The 20,273-nt window shown below is 41.1% G+C and overlaps 1 protein-coding gene across 2 annotated transcripts; it reads left to right on the top strand.

Moving 5' to 3' along the window:
• Window positions 1-1,662: 1,662 nt before the first annotated feature.
• ALDH8A1 (aldehyde dehydrogenase 8 family member A1) lies at window positions 1,663-12,677 on the top strand. 2 transcript variants are annotated; one of them, XM_035538997.2, is made up of 7 exons: window positions 1,663-1,853; window positions 6,217-6,364; window positions 6,758-6,913; window positions 8,074-8,223; window positions 8,840-9,096; window positions 9,888-10,049; window positions 11,387-12,677. In XM_035538997.2, exons 1-7 carry the CDS (start codon window positions 1,716-1,718, stop codon window positions 11,837-11,839), a joined length of 1,464 nt encoding a protein of 487 aa, XP_035394890.1. In that variant the 5' UTR covers window positions 1,663-1,715; the 3' UTR covers window positions 11,840-12,677. The 2 variants fall into 2 exon arrangements, with proteins under 2 accessions (XP_035394890.1, XP_035394892.1); XM_035538999.2 differs by lacking the exon at window positions 9,888-10,049 and having other exon boundaries at window positions 11,387-12,111.
• The last annotated feature ends 7,596 nt before the right edge of the window (window positions 12,678-20,273 follow it).

Genomic DNA, 20,273 nt, shown 5'->3' with positions numbered 1-20,273 from the left:
AGGTGCTGCAAGCAGAAGAATATGTCTTCAGTTTTAAGACTCTAAGTTCCTTGCTGCTTGTAGACAAGGAAGTGTGATATGGAATGAACCTCTGATAACCCTTCTCACACGTAGTTGCCATAAATTTTGGTACTCTGTATTCTGTGACTGCAGAAAAGCTAGGACATGCTTTCCCCCTGTGTAGCTTGGGAGAGCCAGAGGTATTACCTAATCCAGTTTCAACATGACGGTGCTACCTTTCGACACTGAATTGAACCCTTCCCCAGAGGCTCCAATTGGTTGATGAATAAAAGATCTGTTGTTGGGCAACAGAGCCATATCACCTTTATTCAATCATGATTTGTGTTGATCCAAGAGAAATTTTATGGCTTGGCAGTGGTCTAGGTTTCAAAAACTTTCTAGGCTGCTGATTGAGATGTCCACAATCTCCTGGTGATCATAGAATGGCTTGTGTTGGGAGAGACCTTAAAGATTGCTTAGTTCCATCCCCCCCTGCCATGGGGGGCATCCCCAACTTCTCTGGGCAACCTGTTCCAGTGCCTCTCCTCCCTCTGAGTGAACCTTCCTCCTAACCTCTAATCTAAAGCTCCCCTCTTGTAGTTGAAAACCAATCTCCCTTGTCCTGTCATTGTCTGCCCAAGCAAAAAGTTGCTCTTCATCTTTTTTTATAAGCCCCCATTAAGTATTGAAAAGCTGCAGTAAGGTCATCCAAGAGCCTTCCCTTCTCCAGGCTGAACATCTCCAGCTCTCTGAGCCTTTCTTCATAGAAGAAATAGGCATTCTGATCTTCAATATGGATGTAGCAGTTTGAGTAAGTGTGGAGTGCAAAGAGATGGCATACAATATTAGAGCCATTTGATAGTCTAAGCATTCTTTCTTGGAGAAAAATATGTTTTAGACAGCAGTTACTGGGAAGTTGAGGTTCTTGGGAAGTTGAAGCAAAACTTAATTTTATATAATAGGCTTCTCTATAGTAAGATACTTTCCACTGGAATAGCTAGGAAAGACAAAATATGAAAGCAGGTGTCTTGTTCTTTTTTAAAGAGTGGATTTCTGACAACATGCCACAAAGTGTACCAGGCAGGATTGTGCATCTCAACAGTTTTTGACTGAAGTGTCACTCGTTTGTATTGCTTAGTTTGAGGAAAATATTGAGTTTCTTATGTTTAAAATCTGTTATCTTAGCAGAACAATTGTTTTGGAGGTTACAAGCACAAGCGCTGATGATAAAGCAGTAAACGTGAGCTGCAGACAAGCTAGTACAAGTGGCTTTTCTCTGTGTTTACTGATGGGAAGGAGTAGGTCCCTGGCTAAGTATTTGAATCTTGAATTATTTTGTATAGCTGTTGCAGAAGGACTTTCTGCAGACTGTAGCTTGAAAAACAGGGAGAAATTTTCCTGTGAGCAATTTTTTTCTCCCCTTCTTCAGTGCTTTTTTCCCATAAAGAGAAAGGAACTCTCTTCATAGATCTTAATCTGATCCTACCTCCCTGCTTCAGCTCCCGGGGTGGGGGAAGTCACAGAAATAGTAATTTTCCCCCCTTCACTCTTTGTTTCTGTTGTTGCCGGAGTTTCATCTGACTTATGAACGAGCAATGCAGGGAAGACGGAGAGAGAGGGGAGGAGTTCAAACTTGCTGTGCAAATACTTACAGAACTACAAATCTAAATTGACACCTCTTAGGAAAAAATCGCTGATGAAGCAAGCAGCTAACAATGGCTCACTCAAAGGCTCTCTTAGTGCTGGAAAACTTTATAGCTGGCAAATTTGTTCCTTGTTCCTCCTACATAGACTCCTATAATCCATCCACGGGAGATGTCTATTGCAGGGTGCCAGACAGTGGCAAGGAAGAGGTGAGTACTATCCAATGGCACAGAGAAGTAGAAATGTTAAATGCGTGTTGTGAGTGGGAGAAGTTGGAAGGTGAGAGATCAAAAAAATAAATGCTGAAGACTTTAAGGTTTAAATGAGTAAGTTCTTGATTGTGTTGTAACACTGTAATTTATTGCTGTGGCAGCAAATACTTCTTTTTTTTTTTTCATTTTGCTATTAAAAAGTTACAGGCTAGAACCTAAGCCAATGTAAACAAACTTAGAGGCACTGTATACAGTGTTCTACATTTGTGCCTTGATCATTTGCAGTTGTCATTTAAAAGGATTTTGGCATTCCGGCTCTTCCCCTGAGGTGTCATAAAAAAAAAAAAAAAAAAAAGCTGCAGCGAGGGTACATTTCCTTATGAAGCAATCTGTCCTCTGCATCAACATAATGCTTCCTAGACCTGTGCTCTCTGGTGGGATGAATATCTCTGGGTACCTTGAATGTATTCTAGTGTAGAAGGGTAACATAACGTTCATTGGGCGAGCTGCAGTGTCATTGCTGCTGCTTTATTTGGGACCTAGAAGTGTCTACCACATTGCTTCAGGTTTGGCATGGAGAGAAACAACTGGAAAAGGTAACATAATGCAAAAGGCTCGAAGGCTTGGAAAACAGTCACTAGTAGTGTACTGCATTTTCATTTTCAAAACAGTTATTTTTTAAAAAAACAAACTGCTACTGTGTGTACTGTTCCTTCCACTTGCATTTCAGCCCTGTTGACATCTTGCTTCTTTCAGCAGAAACCTTTGCACTGTAATTTCAATTGAGTAAATATTTGCTAGATGCTGATGACCAAGGGTTAAAGTGTAACAGGCTGGGTTTGCTAGAATACATCTGTGTAAGTTCACTCTAACCTTTAACTATGCCTGAAAAGACTTCTCTTTGATGTGCAGGTGCAAATCTTCCTGTTTGCAGAATCATAAAAACAAGAGAGATGTGAGAATGCCAGAGCAACTTAACAAAACTAGGCTACTGGCCATGCTGGAGCTGTAGTTCAAATATATGTGAAGAACAATGGTGTTTCTCTTTCAGCTTGGGGATCGTGCATAGTGTTTGGGTCCTGTGAAGTCAGCAAGTGCTTTGCTCCTGCCATTAGACAGCTATATAAAAAGATTGGGCTTTGCAGAGCTGGCATCCACTGGTGACTAGTGGAATGTGCTGGAGGAGAAAGTGCAATCACAGACTGCTTAGAGGATATCTAGAGATTTCAAAATAAGCATCTAAGTCCAGGTTCAATGAAGAATTTGTGTTTCTCTCGCAAGGCTCAACATCTTGTTGGAGATTTTCTGGTTGGTTTTAGTGGAAAGTTAGGACAGAGAATGGAGACAGAGGGGAAACCCATTGCTGGCCATGGTATTCAACACCAGGTCAGCTGCAGGGGTCAGGTTAGCTGGTTTCTGCCAAAACCACGATGCAGGCTGAACAGATGCCCTTCATCTCCATAAGACAGGGTGATGATTGCTAATTAGGCCTGGCAAAAATCTCTTTAAAAAAAAAAAAAATCTCTTTAAAGAATCTTGCTCCTATGCATCTTCCCACAGGGAAAGCACGCATAATGTCTTCCCCAGGGCAGTTTTGGGTATTTTGATGTGAACCTTTTATGATAGCTTTAAAGTGTGTTCTTTCTGCCCCTTTCTTGTGCAGGAGAGGAAAGCAGAAGGAAGTGTTTCAGACACAAGTTCATAGCTGAATTCTTATGCGTGTCTTCTTTATGGCTTGACTTTCTTCACTTTTTGCTAGTCAAACTAGTTAACTGTTTAACCTGTGCTCCCTCTTACTACTTCTGTATGAGCCTTTTTTTTTTCTCTGTTGCTTTTTTAGACTAGTCTATTGTCACTTCATTCCTTCCTTAGCTAATTTTATCTTCTGCTGTCTGTGAAAATGTGACTTCTTCCTTTTAAACTTGCTGGAGGGTTAAAAAATGCAGATAGTCTTCCCCTCACATCAGCCCTCTCTTGGAGCATTGCAGCACCAGGTGGAAAAGACAGCAGAGGAGAGGACAGATGAGAAGCAGCACCACAATGGCACCTAATGACAGGAGGGTGGAAGAACAAGTTAATTAGTGAAGGTGGTATCGTTTCACAGAGGATGAACCTTTTCAGGGTAGCCTGCCTTCCACACCTGACTCACTCCAGAAGCTGCAGTTCCCCTTTCCCAGGCCTGCTTTGGCCGTACTCCAGAAGCTTGGTGGTTGACCTACAATCGAAAGGGTAGAGTCTGGGTTTGTGGGCTTGGCCAATGATCTGTATGACCTTGTCTGAGCTGGTTTATCTCCCAGTCTGGCCTCCAGACCACTAACATCCTGTCCCTCAAACTCTGTCTCTTATTTTGAGGAAGACCGTAATTTCTCCTGTTCATGTCCAATGCTCTGACAACATTAGCAGAGGCCAGAATCATCTAATTTATATTACATCGACATCCTCCTGGTTAATTACTTGGTTAGGTTACACAAAGCTGAAGAAATTTTTGAGCAAAAATTACGGGAAATCAACTAAGCTTTAGCTAAAAGCCCACCTTGATGCATATGCTAGGCAGTAGAAGCAATTAAGTGATATATAATCAAAAATTATGAAATAGTGCATTTAATTAAAATATGGAAGGGTGTTGGTAGCCATTTTAGCAATCTGGGAGACTGGTAAACAGCATCCGGATAGACCCATTTATAAATCAATAGACCCAGGTAACTACTTTAAGTGCCCAGAGAAAAAGATTGATGGGGGAGAGAGCTTTCTGTTGAATTTTAATTGTTTGAAGTCTGTTCTACTTTAGAAAAGTGCTGGTATCCTGCCAGTATTCAGAAAAGTCAGGCTGAAGGACCATGCAGAAACTATGTACATCCTGGGGAAAACACCAGCAAAACAGCCGCTATTGTTTTATATTTAAATATAAATATGATGTTTGTATAATAAAAATGATAATATATGTAACTTTTGTTTCATTATAATTATAAAATATTATGTGTTTATAATAAAATAATATATTTATATTTATAAAGTGCCTATCACCATATTGATGAACGCTGTTTGGAACCACTCTGATTGCAGGGGTAAGAACAGGAGGCTCGTTAGTGCCTCAGCATTTCTGCTTTCAACTGATTTAAACAACAACAACAAAAAAGCCACAGGGCTTTGCTGCCAGCCTGGCTGGCTGGTGTTTAGTATTGCTACTCCATCAGGGTTGGAGGGAGACCTATTGTGAATGTGTTTGTGCTGTGCCTCCTCCAGCCGTGCTGCAGAGCAGCGTCACAGAAGGGCAGTGGGACGTGAAGCTCAGGCCTGCTGCCAGCCAAAACACCTCAGCAGCAGGGAACTGCTCCTAGGCGACAGCAAACTAACTTTGTGCACAAAGCTCTTGCTCCCCGTGCCTAAGGCTGAGTCAGTGAACCTTCTGGACTCTTCCCAAATTTCACAGGATCAGCAGACAGAAATACATGTCAGTTATAAATGTATTAAGCTAGTTGGGGGAGCAAATTTAGAATAGGTAAATGGAAGAGAGAAAGGAAGAAGACATTTCACATTTCCAGTACTGCAAACCACAGTTTTGACCTCACACAGTAAGTCACTGGTCCTTTTTGGTAGTCTTAGCTGGCTTATGTCTAGCATCAATATAAATGCATATAATGATATTTTTTTTTCCATATCTGTAGCCTTCACTAGGTATTTAATGAGAGAAATAACTAAAACACAAGTGTTTAAAAAAATAATAATAAAAAATGCTCCTTTCTAATGTGGGGACACTATTGAGTTTCCAGCTGTGATCAGGTAAGAATAAGTTTTTTCTCTGAGTGGCTCTTCCATAGGCATGTTCTCAGTCCTTGCTTGAACCAACTGGGGAAAAGGGAGAGGAAATCAGAGGTTAGCAGGGCATGCAGTCTTTTCCTTCCACAACCCCTTACTTTCATTGCTCATGTCCTGTGTTGCAAGGCCAAACTGTGGATATTCAAACTGAGGCTGCATTTGCTCCAGGAAACTCCTGTACCTTCCTCCATGAGAAACCAGATTCTGCATGCGTTGGACCAGTGGCGCTTGCTGGTGCCAGGTGACTGGCCTGACACTTCCTCCAGTCCTGGAGGGTTGCCCACAAGTTTAGAGAAAAGCCAGAGTTAGAGTGAAATGCTGTATCAAGAAAAGAAACTGTCAATAGCATTTTTTGAGTTATGGGATAATGTCTTGAGAAAATGGAAGTGGAGAAGCTATCAATTGTCACAACTCTGAAGAGATGCAGTGTTCCCAGCAATGTGATTTGTATTATTAACCTCTCAAATATGAGCAGGTCTGATTGACTGATATTCTCTCTAAGGCCTTTCATTAATATTCACCACTGCTCTTTTGCTTTTTTTAGGTGGAAGCTGCTGTCAGAGCTGCCAAAGATGCCTTCCCAGTTTGGTCCTCAAAAAGTCCATTGGAAAGATCTCAGATCATGAACAAATTGGCAGACCTGATTGAACATGACCTGGAAGAATTTGCCCAAGCAGAGTCAAAGGACCAGGGTAAAAATGTGATCTGTTGATCTCAAATACAGTGTCTTGATGAGTACTGAAATAGAGGACATGGTCCAGATTTTTAGTATATGTGAGCTGTTGGTGCAAACTGGTGTAGATGCGCATGAATTTTGTAGAAGTTCCTGATTTTGGGTTCCTGTGGCATTTGAAGGTTTGCTTCTTTGACTTGCAAAGCGTTGACTTGAGCTGTTACATATTACAGGGGAGCTCTTACTGATGATGATTATGCTGTGTCGGGGATTACTCGGGTGCAGGACAAAAGGCATTTCCCCCCAGAACATGCAAACCACTGTTTTCAGAGCACAGTTTAAAGCTCAATGGTGTTTAGAGTAGCTATTTTCTGCTCGTGATAACACAGCAATGTTCTTGGTTTTGTTTCAGGAAAAACTATTATGTTTGCTAGAACGGTGGACATCCCCCGGGCCGTGTACAACCTCCGGTTCTTTGCCTCATCTATCCTCCATCACACCACAGAGTGCACCGAGATGGCAAGCCTGGGCTGCGTGCATTACACCTCACGGGAGCCAGTGGGAGTTGGTGCGGTGCTCCTGAAACCCCCAAAACTGGGCAGTGCCTGCCTCAGACAACCGGGACTTTTTTCCCAAAGATAGCATTTATTGTTTCCTGGCTGCATGCTAAACGTGACTAGGCTGCTAAATCCTGAGCCACTCCATGTAAATTCAGTTATGATACTTTGCCATTGAAATAAAGCAGCAGCAGCTCACAACGCCACATCTCAGTCGGGGCACGGGTGGGCTTCGAGCCGGGGAGCTGCTCTGCTGGGCCACTAGATGATGCTCTTGCTTCACAAAGTGCCTGGGCCCACTTTACGACCGATGGAGTGGCGAGGACTCCATTATTAATTTTATATAAATAGGTATAAATGTTCCAAATTCACGTTTAAATTGCTTAAAAAAAAAAAAAAAAGCGGCTAAGCTAGGGGGACTCTTTATAAAGTTTACGTGAGCAATGGAGAACAAAAGTACTTCTGGTGAAATTGCTCGTAAAATTCACTCCTTCTTAAACCCTACATCTACTCAGTCAAACAGCGAGGAATCCTGTGGCTTTTATGAGCAGTCACACCTAACAATTACAGATTTTTTTTTCCTTCCATTTTCTATTAATATGTAAAGTAGAAGTATTTCCAGAGGCAGTTACTGAAAAAAATATCTGATAATTCAGCAATTTGTGGAAACAGCAGTTAGCACATTGATAAACTTTGGCACTCATAAGCTAGGCCAAAATTTATCAGGAAAATATGTGCTGTGTTTAAAAAAAAAAAAAAAGAAAGAAAAGAAAAAGAAAGAAAAAGAAAAAGTCTCCAAAGAGTAGCATAAAGCAAGAGTGATCTAGGCTAACACAAAATGTTACTATGGACCAGTTGACGTAAATAGTTTTTATGGCTTTGCCTTAATGTTCCTAGAAAACCCTGAAAAGCAGTTGTGAATATGATTCTGTCCCAAATAAGCAGCAAAACTCAGAGTCTGGTTGATCACCTTTAGGATCATTTGCACTGATCTTTTAAAATTATCTGCCTGTGAGGCTTTATTGTGCAATTGTCTGGAAATGCAAGCCATAGCTAAATTCCCTTCATAAATCTGAACTGGTTTATAACTGCTTGAGGTTACAGGATCAAGTTTTGTATCCCATTAGACTGAACTCCTGCTTTTTCTTTTTTTTTTTTTTTTTTCTTGTAGCTGGTTTAATCAGCCCTTGGAATTTGCCACTGTATTTGTTGACCTGGAAAATAGCTCCTGCCATTGCATGTGGAAATACTGTAGTTGCCAAACCAAGTGAGATGACATCTGTTACAGCTTGGATGATGTGCAAACTCTTGGAGAAAGCAGGTAAATCCCTTAATGTGTTAGGCTGGATGAATTGTGTGGACCTGCTGCACCATTTCTGTTGCAGAAATCAGAGTGCTTACAAAATTTGGGAAAGCTGTTTTACTGCAACTGATTATTGCACTGGAGAGTGAAAAGCTCTCCCTGTGATCATACTACTCCATCTCTCCACCCCAGCTATTTCCCTATTTTTTTCCACTATCTTCTCATGAAGAAGTCTTCCCATGTCTCCCTCTCCACTCCTGCTCTCCCCTTGAGAATTTCCTATGTCCATGATGCCAGCAGAGGAACCACAAGAGCGGAAGACGATGAGAATCAGCACTTGGTGATTCTCATGGTTGCATTTGGTGTGCTTTTAAGAAAAAAACTGGGAGGAAAACTGCTTCTTCCCTACTACAGAATAACTGAAAATTGGGTCACTGATGATGGATGTCAGGCAAGCTGATGAGTGGAATGGCTTTTATTGTTTAACCCATGACCATGCATGTCAGCTGCTGCCTAAGCTGAGGGTAATTCTTTGTCTTTAGTAATTTTTGAACTCCAAGGACAAAACATAGACAACAGAAACCTACAGAGCAAGGGAAAGGGTGTGATCACTTTGTGCCTCTCTTCTCACGAGGGATGCCCCACGGGGTAGTGAACGTGGTGTTTGGAACGGGCGCCAAGGCGGGAGAAGCCCTCGTCTGCCATCCCGACATCCCCCTCATCTCCTTCACGGGAAGCACACTCACAGCCCAGCGGATCACGGAGAAGAGCGCCCCACACTGCAAAAAGCTTTCTCTGGAGCTGGGAGGCAAAAACCCTGCAATTGTCTTTGATGATGCCGACTTGAGCCAATGCATCCCCACAACCCTGCGGTCCAGCTTCGCCAACCAGGTGCCTCTCACCTCTGTACTCTGCATTTGCAGCAGGAGGTTTACATGTGTCTGAGAGTGTGCACATATGTCCATACCTTTGAATCCAAATCCTAATTTGTCAAGGGCTTTTTCCAGATTCTGTGTTATGAGCAAACCCCAAGTGGAAAAATATGAAAATATTTTCATTATTCCAGAAACAGGGAAACAAAATAAAAGGTGCTCTTCCTAGGGCTCTCCATAAGAGGTAACAAAGTGGCCTTACCCCTCTCAAAATAGATATATTGTTTATCCTCCCAGGAAGCAGTTGCTTTAAATTCCTTCCTGCAAGTTAAGTGGAAAACTTTTGTTGGAATTTAATTAGGAGACTCCCCTCAGATTCTACCAGTGTTCCCGTTTCTTCTTCACCAGCCTCAGGAGAGATCACCAAAGCCATGAAATCACATCAGGGCTCGCATTCAGAAAAAAATAGCCTGGCATCAGGAAGGCATTTTCAGGGAAGGAAGAGAAAGATCATTCAGAAACGGAAATAACATTTTCTATGAAAAATGTTGGGGAAGATGGCATGTAATCAATGAAAAAATCAGATCTGCTTGGGTTAGTAAGTGACTAAACAATCCTGTTATTACTGTACTGTCTTTTTTTTTTTTCTCTTCCTTTTTGATCTGGGAAAAATCCTGCTTTGCAGTGTTGGTGATTGTAGTTTGCACTCCTGAGGCTGCAGGGACCCAAGTCTTATTCTGGGAAGTAACTTCTAAAACCTGTGAGTTATACAATGTAATATGAACTGATTTTGTTTGCTTGTTTTGATAGGGTGAGATCTGTCTCTGCACCTCCAGGATCTTTGTTCAGAGGGGTATATACAGTGAGTTTGTGAAGAGGTTTGTAGCAGAGGCCAAGAAGTGGAAGGTTGGGAGCCCCTCAGATCCTACAGTCGACATGGGAGCACTAATAAGTAAAGAGCATCTAGAAAAGGTGATGTTACATGGAGTTTACCTGATCTTGTTTCATTTTTTAGTGGATTACAGAAGGTGCTTTTAGAGGTGTATGCCATGTCCTCTCCAAGATTAGACGAAAGGGATTAGGATTCAAAGCCAATATAAGGTATTTGTTTGGTAAAGTTTCTGTTGCCTGTGGCCTGGGATAACGTGATTACTCTGGAAAAATCAACTGCATGGGGAAAATAAAATAAGAAATTTTCCCATTTGATGTGAAATAAGTCAAAATGGGTATGTCTAAGTCATGAATTTATACTGACCAATGTTACAGCTCAGCAACATTTTCATGTATTTTAATAGTGCATTTGCTGAGATCACTTATTTGCCTCATCAGTTAATGACTGAGGTAAAAGTCTTATTTTTATATCACTCTGCACATTCTGGCGGCTACAAGCGCAGGTGCCTAGGAATGCCAGCAGGAATTTGGAATTGCATGGGTGTAGAGAGCTGAGAGTGCACAGTTAAATGTTGTCTGCTTCAGTGGCTTACATGAGATGACTTTTTGTGGTCTCAGACAGAGTTCAGGACAGCAGATGCTCATGTCCCCAAACTATCTGACACGATCAGTATAAACAAGAAGCTTCCAGAAAACCGCAGACTGAGAGAGAAAGCCAAACCTCTTCCTGAGGCCTCGGCACGTTCACCAGCCTATTGTGAAGTAGAGTGGTAGGAACGCCCACTGCTTGAGATCCTCTGTCTGTGGTACCACAGAGGACTTCCGAGTCTAACCTACAAAGGTGCTTAAGAGAAGAAAAAGAGAAAGAAGTGCAGCGGTATCTCTGTGGTTTTCTATAGGGAGATAAATGAGGAAATGATTTTGGACCAGAAGATGATCAATAGCATGACCAATGTATACCATATGATAACAACAGTGATGGAAATAACTTTATTGATGAGATTTTCTGTTGACTTCATCATGGTTTCACCATTCTATTGGCGTGTAAACATTTAATAAGCTGGCCAGTGAAGTCGAAAAATATTACAGATCACTCAAAGTAAATGAGTGAACCACGGCACAATTGCCCAAGCTCCTGGAAAAAGGAAGGGATGTTCTGGGACCACTTGTATTTTCACCATGGGTCCTACCTTTTTGAGAATACTTACTGAGAAGGGCTGACAGTGATGCCTGCTAGGTTTATATAGGAACATAACAACAAAAACTGGGGAATAACCCTCTGTCATTAGAAAGGAAGTAATGGCAGTGTGATGCCATTGGATATATTCCTGGACTCCTGTTGATTCATCCAGACTGGAGAGGTGGACTCTGAGAATGTTGTATTCTTTAGGAATGATGTTTTCCTGCTGCTTCCTCAGGTAAGGAGCTATGTGAAGAAAGCTCAGGCCGAAGGGGCTAGAATCCTCTGTGGAGAGGGAGTGGATTCCTTGGATCTCCCAGCAGGCAACCAGAAAGGCTATTTCATGTTGCCCACCATTATTACAGAAGTCAAGGATGAATCTTGTTGCATGCAAGAAGAGATCTTTGGTCCTGTGACATGTGTGGTAGCATTTGATACAGAAGAGGAAGTGGTTGAAAGAGCCAATGGTGTGAAATATGGCCTTGCAGCTACTGTGTGGTCCAGCAATGTAGGACGTGTTCATCGGGTGGCACGAAGGCTACAGTCCGGATTGGTGTGGACCAACTGCTGGCTTGTTAGAGACCTGAACTTGCCGTTTGGTGGGATGAAAGCCTCAGGTATAGGAAGGGAGGGAGCAAAAGATTCCTATGAATTCTTCACTGAGGTCAAAACCATCACAATAAAGCACTGATGTATGTCAATGGAAGAATTTTAAGGTAAAATACATGACAGTAATTAGTGTTACCTTAAATGGTTTTCTGGAATACAGACTGCTGTTGTGGCCATCTTTTTCTTGAAATTTGTTCAAGAAACATCAATGACAGCTGAAAATAACCACCCCAAATGGTAATGTTGAACGTGGTCTTTCATGATAGGTGAGATGATTGGTGTGGACTCCACAATCAACCCATCCTAAAACAGATTGCTTGGTTATCTTACTGAACTTAAAGTAAGATTTTTTTTTTTTTTTAGAGTAACCATGTCTCAGAAATCTTTCCCTCTAAGGCAGACTGAAGAAAAATGATCTGTAACTGTACCTGTGTCTGGTGAATTACATTGAGGGACAAAGAGACAAGTACATTGTGAGGTTGCTATTGTAATGAGAATGAGCCCATTTCCACTATAAATAGTACATTCCACGTACCAATCCATTTTACACTTCACTGATGTCAGACAAGGATTAATGCTATAGCACACTGAATGCCTGAGGCAGTACCTTTAATCTATTAAGTGGTATGAAATCATGGGGTCATGATATTCTCATGATATACAGAGGCAATAAACTTTTTAATTATAACCTGTTTTACATTACATTGTTGAAGCATCATAATACTTGTTCTCTAACTGTTCTGAAATTACAGCTTTTTGTCAGTTCTCGGTCTCAGTGGTGATGTTTTTCACATCCCTGAACACTGATTCGTCTAGAACGGACAGCGTAATTCTTCATTAGTAGAGGCTGGAAGTGACTTCTGTGAACCAGCTGTTGGAAATATTTGTCACAAATACATAAAACCACTGGAAAATTTCCCCATTCATTTACAGAGCTTTTTAAAATTAAGTATCTCATAAACTTGTTCACATTCCATAAAAAAAGAATAAATTACGATGTATGTTTTTCCCTGCTGAGATGACTGTGTTGCTATTGAATTTTCTACAGCAGCCTTTTGTGATTTGTTTTCCAAGTTTTGAGCTGAGTTTTACAGCACACAATACTGCATGGGGTTTCATAAACTCCTGTATTCTGAGAAGAGATAACTATGCATTGCAATATTTTTCCAGAGCTGTTGGGAAAGAAATGCTCCTCTAAAATACAAAAGAAATGATGAAAATTACTGCTAATGAGACATGGGAGAATGGAGTAGCAAATTACTCTGCTGTTCATCTACACCTCAAAGAGAAAATACAGGAAGACATTTGGGGTTCATAGGACATGCAATTTTGTTATACTGTCTATAATATTTTTAGAGTTATGGAGTTATGATATGCAGGGCAGTAATGGCTTGTAAAGGTGGTTTTGGTCAGTCTAGATATGATCTAGACCTTTGATGCTAATCCATTCCTTTATTTTGATGTTTCTTCATAGAACTTTTTCTTTATAGTGTACCTTTCAAAAGCATGTTTTCCAGAGAGGATGTATTTTTTCTTTCCAAGAGTTTGGCCAAGCTAAAGCAAAGATTTGCACTTTTCTTAGTAACAGCCAAAATGCCAATAAGGTGTTTTAAATTACCTCTGTGATATGTGCTTACTTCTTGCTTTCTGTAAGTGCCTGATGGTGAGAAGAGTCACTGGCATAACAGCCATGCCATTGCCCTGTCTTTGTGCAAGCCATGCCAGGGACTGTTCTGAAGGTCTTAGTGTGGCAGTGGGTCTCGCCTCCTCTTTCAGGTTTCACTCCAGAGTGAGTCACTCACTGGATATGTGGGCCCTGAGATGGCTGAAAAGCTAGTTTTAGATTTCAAGAGGGTTTTTGAAAATAGTGTGTACCTTAGTGCTGACACCCATGTGCTTGATGAATCATGAAATCTCTGGATTCAGCTCAGCTCCAGTGCAGACCTACCAGGCAGGCTGGGAACTTAATCATATCATGGGCTTCGTACAAGTACCCTCAACTGGAGGAAGCACATAAAAATGATAAGCTTAATGAATCAATGTATTCTGAAGAAGCATAAACATTTCTATTTTAAAACTCTGTCTACATGTATCCATGACCATACGGTGGCAGCAAAACCCCTGCTTTATTGTTTTAGTCCCTCAGTCACTCATATTGCTAGGAGGTGAATGAACAACTATATAAGCGCATGTTTCACTCTGATTTATTTATTTTTAAAATTTTTAGCTCTATTTACAAATTCTGTTTGAAAGAACAAAAGAAACTGTGAAGCACTTCATTAGTTTGGGGAGACAGGAGTTTTCAGCAAGAGCAAAACGATATTACACAATATGTAGAATTAAATGAATTCCTTCACCCACCTGGGTCTGGTCTGGGTTCACTTTTAATGAGCTGACTTTTCTTTCAGGTGATAATTTTGGCTTAGTGTTAGATGAAATAGGAGCTATCCATACATATTTTTTGTCTATAGGAGACAAAGGCCTGTGTATCATGTGTGTGTTTCTGGCCCAAGATGACTTGAGGTATTTTACAGTGAGGTGGAGCAGTAGGTGGGGAGGCAACAGAGCTCTACAGGACCTCCGAGTGAGGGGTATGGAGGTGGTGGCTCCGTGTCCAGCATGTCTCTGCGAGTTTCCCCGAGGTGAACCCGTGTGAGGATGTAAGGTTCTCTCTCTCTATATATATATTTTCCGCCTGCAATGGACTCCTTCCTCCTCCAGTTAAGGTGCAGTTTAAGTGCTTTGCTAATTCTCCTACTTGCCTCTTTAGGAGAGTAGGTTCACACAGGTATATACACACATGTATTACCTGGTGGGGAGATTTCTTTTCCTGCTTGTAGTAATGGGTGATTCTTGCATTTCAAATAGCCACCTCCAGCTTCAGGGCCCTTGCCCACAAGAACGCTGCTGGTGCTTGTGGCTGGGAACATGAGTGACACCAGAAATGTTACTTGCTTGTACCAGGCAGCTCTCTGTGGGGATGCTGATTTCTCCCTACATATGAAATTTTATGAACTTTCCCATATTTTCTTTATTCAGACAGACTTCTAGCATAGCAAGGTGTGAAGGTGTGTGGATAACTCTTTTACATCCTACAGATGAAGTAGTCAAATAACTTTTTCCCGATTAAGGCAACTACTGCAGCTGTTGTGCTTCTGGGTTGTCTGCCCTCAGTCCCAGTGTGCAGTGAGGAGGATATCCTGAAGGACAAGGCAGGCTGATCCAAGGCTCGTGGAGCTGTCTGGGCTGCACAACCTGGAATTTTCCAACCCAGCAGCAAAGATTTTTTTATTTTTTTTTTGTAGACTGCCCTGGCTTGTGTGTGAAATCATGTGGCTGTTGTGAGGATTTGTTTAATTACTGTTATGTAAAGCCTGAAGAGTTGCTCCATCTGTTAATTGTTACAGACCGAGAGAGTACGGTTCTTTTTAGCACCAGAACATTATCTCATTGGTGTGAGATGATTGCTTTACATGGGTAGCTAGTAATATATTTCCTGAAATGTACATCTCTCAATTAGCATAGTGATTTTTGCCGTTGTTGTTGCTGTCTTTTTCTTAGCATGTTTATATCTGTATCCAGCTATTGTATAATGCTTGAAAACAGCTTTGCTTAGGGAGACTATTGGCGTGCTCTGGAGAGGAGACAGATCAGTTCTAATGTTTATATTCAAATCAGATTATGTCCCTGTTCCCACAGTGTTTGTGACTTTTACAAATACTTCTTGTTTTGCCTAACTCCTAGTGATGAAAATGGAATTCAGACTCTTGCCTTATTGGGTCAAACACAGTTGCACGCCTAACTTAACTCAAACATACAGAACTCAAATATAAGCTAGACTAGTTTTAAAAATTTAGCTTTGAATTTCAATGCTTTAAAAAATGATATCTTAAGATTCAGATTCATGGGTAGAGACAGATCTCTTATCTCTTCCAACTAGAAGAAGAAAAAAAAAAGAAAAGAAAAAAAAAGAAAAAAGAAAGGGATGGTGTGATCCTGAGGGAGCTATGAAGACCTTTCTGTCAGGCTATCCTCTTAGCTGAGGTATAATTTTTTGCCCAGACTGACAGGATGCTTGCTCAACACCTGCCTCAGCTATAGAGGGATGTAATCTGAAGTGTCTGAGTACTTGATTTCAAGTTTATCATTAAGCCTGTGGACTTTCTGTGTGGTGAGAGAGTGAAAAATCAAAATTGAATGCGATTTTCCTGGGCTGGGGGAAGACCTGGGTCCCACTTTCCACCTCAGTTAGTAGTTAAGTATGCTATAAAAAGCTGAATGTGATGACCAAGGGAGGCTCAGAACAGTCCCAGGAAAGGTGGCCAGGGGATTTTCTTGGTTGAATTATTTTTCCCTTCTTTTCAAGCATTTGCTTTTGCAACCGGAGGGTGCAGCTTGTGCTTAGAGGCCTTGATGCACTAGCTTTGTTGATCTAGAATATATAAAATCCCCACTGGTGACACCTGTAGACTAAGTGGAGAGTGTTGAATAATGAGAAAAGACGGAAGTCCTGATGGATAACTGGTTAAACAGGGTGTATTTTATTGCAGCTTAATTTGAACTTATGCATCCAGAAACTGTGTGTACAACACTGCCTCCTGAAAAGGAGCAGTTAAAAAGGGTTTGGAGGTCACGAGGGAAAGCACAATCAGTATGAAAACACCAGCCCAGGCGAATCAAAAAAGGAGAACCTAACGTGAGCTCTGCTACAGCAGTGCAGCTAATGGGGGAGACAGCATGGTCCTGGAGAAGATAAACAGAGTGTGCTGAAACAGCAAATAATCTTCACTTTTGCATGTAGTATTACCGTCACGTCATACATCTATTTCTGATATCTTTTAAAGCATGGGGAGGAAGGCTAATGATTTCCAGTTTTGAAAAAAAATCCTTCTGCTGTGGGATTTAGAGCTTGGTCCACGTGTTGTGACATCCTTTGGCTTTAAAAGCATCTGCTTTACTAAGTCTGGGGGGGTCAGATGAAGGGAAGCAATTACACGGGTCAGTGATGAGTCCAGAGGGGAGGATGCACACTGCTGGACTTGTACTTGGAAGAGCAAATTTTGTCTTCTAGAACAGGGGAGGTGGTGGAGCATATCTGGCAGACTTCCTCTCTCTTGAGCAAGTGAGTTAACCAGAGCATATCCTGGCCTAATGGTGCCTCTCTCTGGCACAAGGTGTCCTTAATCGTCTCCTAGAAAACATAATGCTCCCATGGAAAGGAGCATGAAGGTGTCTCAGCTTCAAATACTCTATGGCCTGTTGTTAAAAGTGTGCTGCTTAGGGAAAGCGAGAGATGTGGAGCTGCGACCTATCAGGTAGGTCTGGCCAAGGTTTCTCACCTGGCTACAGCCACTCTGTGCTGGCCTTGGGAAGATGTGTTGGACCTTGGGAAGATGTGATGGAATTTGCAGCCCCACTCAGGTGAGGGCAGGGTTGCCTGGTCTGAGGAGCCTGCTGGGATGTGGGTAGGTGTGGGACAGATGCTAAACTGCAGTCGAGACTGACACACAAGTATTTGTGCAACTTCACCACAGATGTGTAGGCATGTGGAGCTCTGCACAGTTAGGTGTAAGATGAAATAAGAACGTTTGCCTGTGTATGAGAGGTGTTGTGAAGTGCTCATTTACTATAATGGTGGGGCATATATAAGTCCCCACAAGAGCAAAAGGCTTCTTTCAGGATAAGGCTAATAAGAACTATCTCCTAGTTTCAGAAAAATGAAAGTAATTATAGACCATTTATTATGGAGAAGTAAGGACACATTCATTCATGGAGTGCTAAACTTGTCCAATTAACTCTGGGTTCCTGAAATAATAACATAAAAATTATGCTGCCATTTTAGCAATTGAATTTTCTCCTCCTTTGGGAACAGTACATATTAAAGTGACAGTTTACTCTCTGTTACAGAGAGATTTCTTGTTTTTCTTAAATTTTGGCTCCCTCAACACAAAAGTCAGGCAAAAGTCGCATTTTCTGCAGCTGCAATTTAGCATTTCAAGGGTTTATTTTAAAAAAAAAAAAGGAAATAAAAGAAACATTTCCTAATCTTGTCTTCAATTTTTAAAATGGCCTTGTTTACGCTGGCTTGACTTGAGTGAATTACTGTGTTTACCTGCTGAAAACTCAAGCTTTTGTCTTCAGGAGGAATGCCAAAATATTTGTTGGTGGAAATGTTGGATGTAAACCTGATATTCTGTTTGGGATTCTTGTGCTAAAATATCCATGTGTTCACATGAGTACTTGTTACGTGCCAATAGACAATTTCAGTCCTGCTTAATGGTTGTATTTCAGTCACCCTTCCCAAGGAGGTACCGGGGCCAGTTTGCTATGTAGAGGACATTGAGTAGCTATGATAAGATAGTCATGGAAATTTGATTAGGAATTTATCTCCTTCCTGTGCTGTTTTGCTCCCAGAACTGCAATAAACTGTCTAAGAATGGAAAGAATAGTTTTGGAGCTCATAATTACATTTCTGTCATTAATCATTTTTTTCAGAGCTGTCAGCTCTGGCTCTTCAAATGCAGACTGTGGATTTCTTTGTGCATCAGGTACATCTTTGGACTTCTTTTTGTGGCTTTGAATCATATGGCACAGGTGAAAAAACAATATTCTGCAACAGCCATGTGCACAAAAGTCTGTCAACTGTTCAAATAGGAATTTGCCCTTAGAGTACTCTGAGATTCTTCTAAATCAATAGACTCCTGTGAGAAGCTTCAGGCTGCTTCTTTTCTTGGTGTAATATCTTGAAACCTATGCTTTGCTTTTAAACAATAAATACATGTATGTGCATAAGCATTCAAGTATGTACTGTTCATAGAGTGGTGCTCCGGCAAGGAGGGTAAGCAGAGGTACTGAGCCACGTGTTACCAAAAAGAATGTGTCTCTGGTCTGAGACCTTGTCTTCCTGTTCAGTTTCTTTCCATGAACAGCCCAAAAGAAAAATAGTTTTGATTCCTGAGCTCTTTAGAGTACAACCTGATGTTTATTTGTAATGCTTAGTCCTGTAGATTCATCTAAATAATAAAATTCCTTTATTTTAAGAACAAGGGTTCAGAGGAGGTCACATTCCTCTCAGCTGAGATACACTGATGTCTGCTTCTGATCAGCTGATGGTCCTCTTTTTGCTGTCTTCTTGCCTAAGACTCCCTTTTCTTTTCCTCCCAAGGTCTAATCAATATCACCATCCCTTGTGAGATTAGAACCAAGTCAGTAGGAATGTGAAGTAGTGAAGGTAGGCACAGGCTTTGCTAACCAGTGTGCCCTGCACTTTGCCTGAGAGACGTGGCTTTTCACGTCTAGGCAGAAAAGTACATCTCCAATCACTCTTTCTGAGGTTTGGCTAGGTTACTGCAGCATTTTGGACAGGAAGGTGACAATGTTCTGTCCAAGAAAAAAATTCAACAAGAGGTTGTATCTCTGATTTTTACCTATGCTTAATCATTCTTTCCCTCTTACTTAATATTTGGAAATGAACTTTCATGCACTCAGATTCACTTGTTTTGCTCCTAGATACCATTTCTCACTAGTGTTAGTCAGTGATATAAATTATTTAATGGGCACACTGTGCTTCAGAAAGAGCTTTTTAGCTGGGCTGCTGTGTACTTGGACAGGCACAAAAAAGATTACTTTTGGGAGAAGCTGTCTAAAATATCCTGTATTTAAACATCAAAACTGTAAGCTCTGAATGTTGAAGAAAATGTCACAGTGTTCTAGCAATATTTACTCTAATGTCCCATTTGAATTGCCTGTCAAAGATATGTAGTGAACTCACATTTCCAACTGAGATACAGCTTGGAAATACGAGTTTCTAAAGAATCCCTGAGGCTTCAAGCAAAACTTTGATGAATAATCCTATGACTGGACATTTTTTCTGGCATATATTTTCTCTGAAACATCTATCTGCTTTTTATATTTTTGTACCAGAAAAGATGGATATGGTTATCCGTTTTTAGAACTTCATTCGGAGGTCTTCTCAACTTCAAAGCACTATATCAAATTTAGCTAATTAAGCCTCCTTGCAGATCTTACATCTAGAAGTGTGAAACATAGTTCACTTTGCTGCTGAGGCAATTTGTGTGCAGAATATAATCTAATACCTGCAAGATATCTTCTTCAAAGGCTGTCAAGGGTGGTTTTTTTTTTGTTTCGTTTTTTTTTTTTAATTTTTTGTAGTCATGACCTGCAAAGAAGAAAGTCTCTTTGGAAAGGGGAGGCAGAATGTTCCTGGCTGGAATTGTCTTGTTTATTCCTTCCTTTGGTTATAATGTGGTTTACGAGTTCTCCAAGCACCCTGGAAAATGCTCACTGCTGAAACGTAGGGAAAAAGACATTGTCTGTTGTGTATCCTGGCTGCTGTGCATCTGGTGGGGATGAGCTGGAGCGTAGATGAGATGGGAAAAGAGGGAAAGCATTCAGTATATATTACTCAGAGGACCAACTGCTTTAATTCAGGCTATGTCTGGGTAGTATTTATTTCACTGTGGGTGGCTCTTGTAGATCCATTTATATACCTCTAA

Source organism: Cygnus atratus, chromosome 3 (assembly GCF_013377495.2).
Source record: "Cygnus atratus isolate AKBS03 ecotype Queensland, Australia chromosome 3, CAtr_DNAZoo_HiC_assembly, whole genome shotgun sequence".
NCBI lineage: Eukaryota > Metazoa > Chordata > Aves > Anseriformes > Anatidae > Cygnus > Cygnus atratus.
Note: the sequence above shows the minus strand (reverse complement) of the source record. Positions and strands in the feature narration are given on the sequence as shown.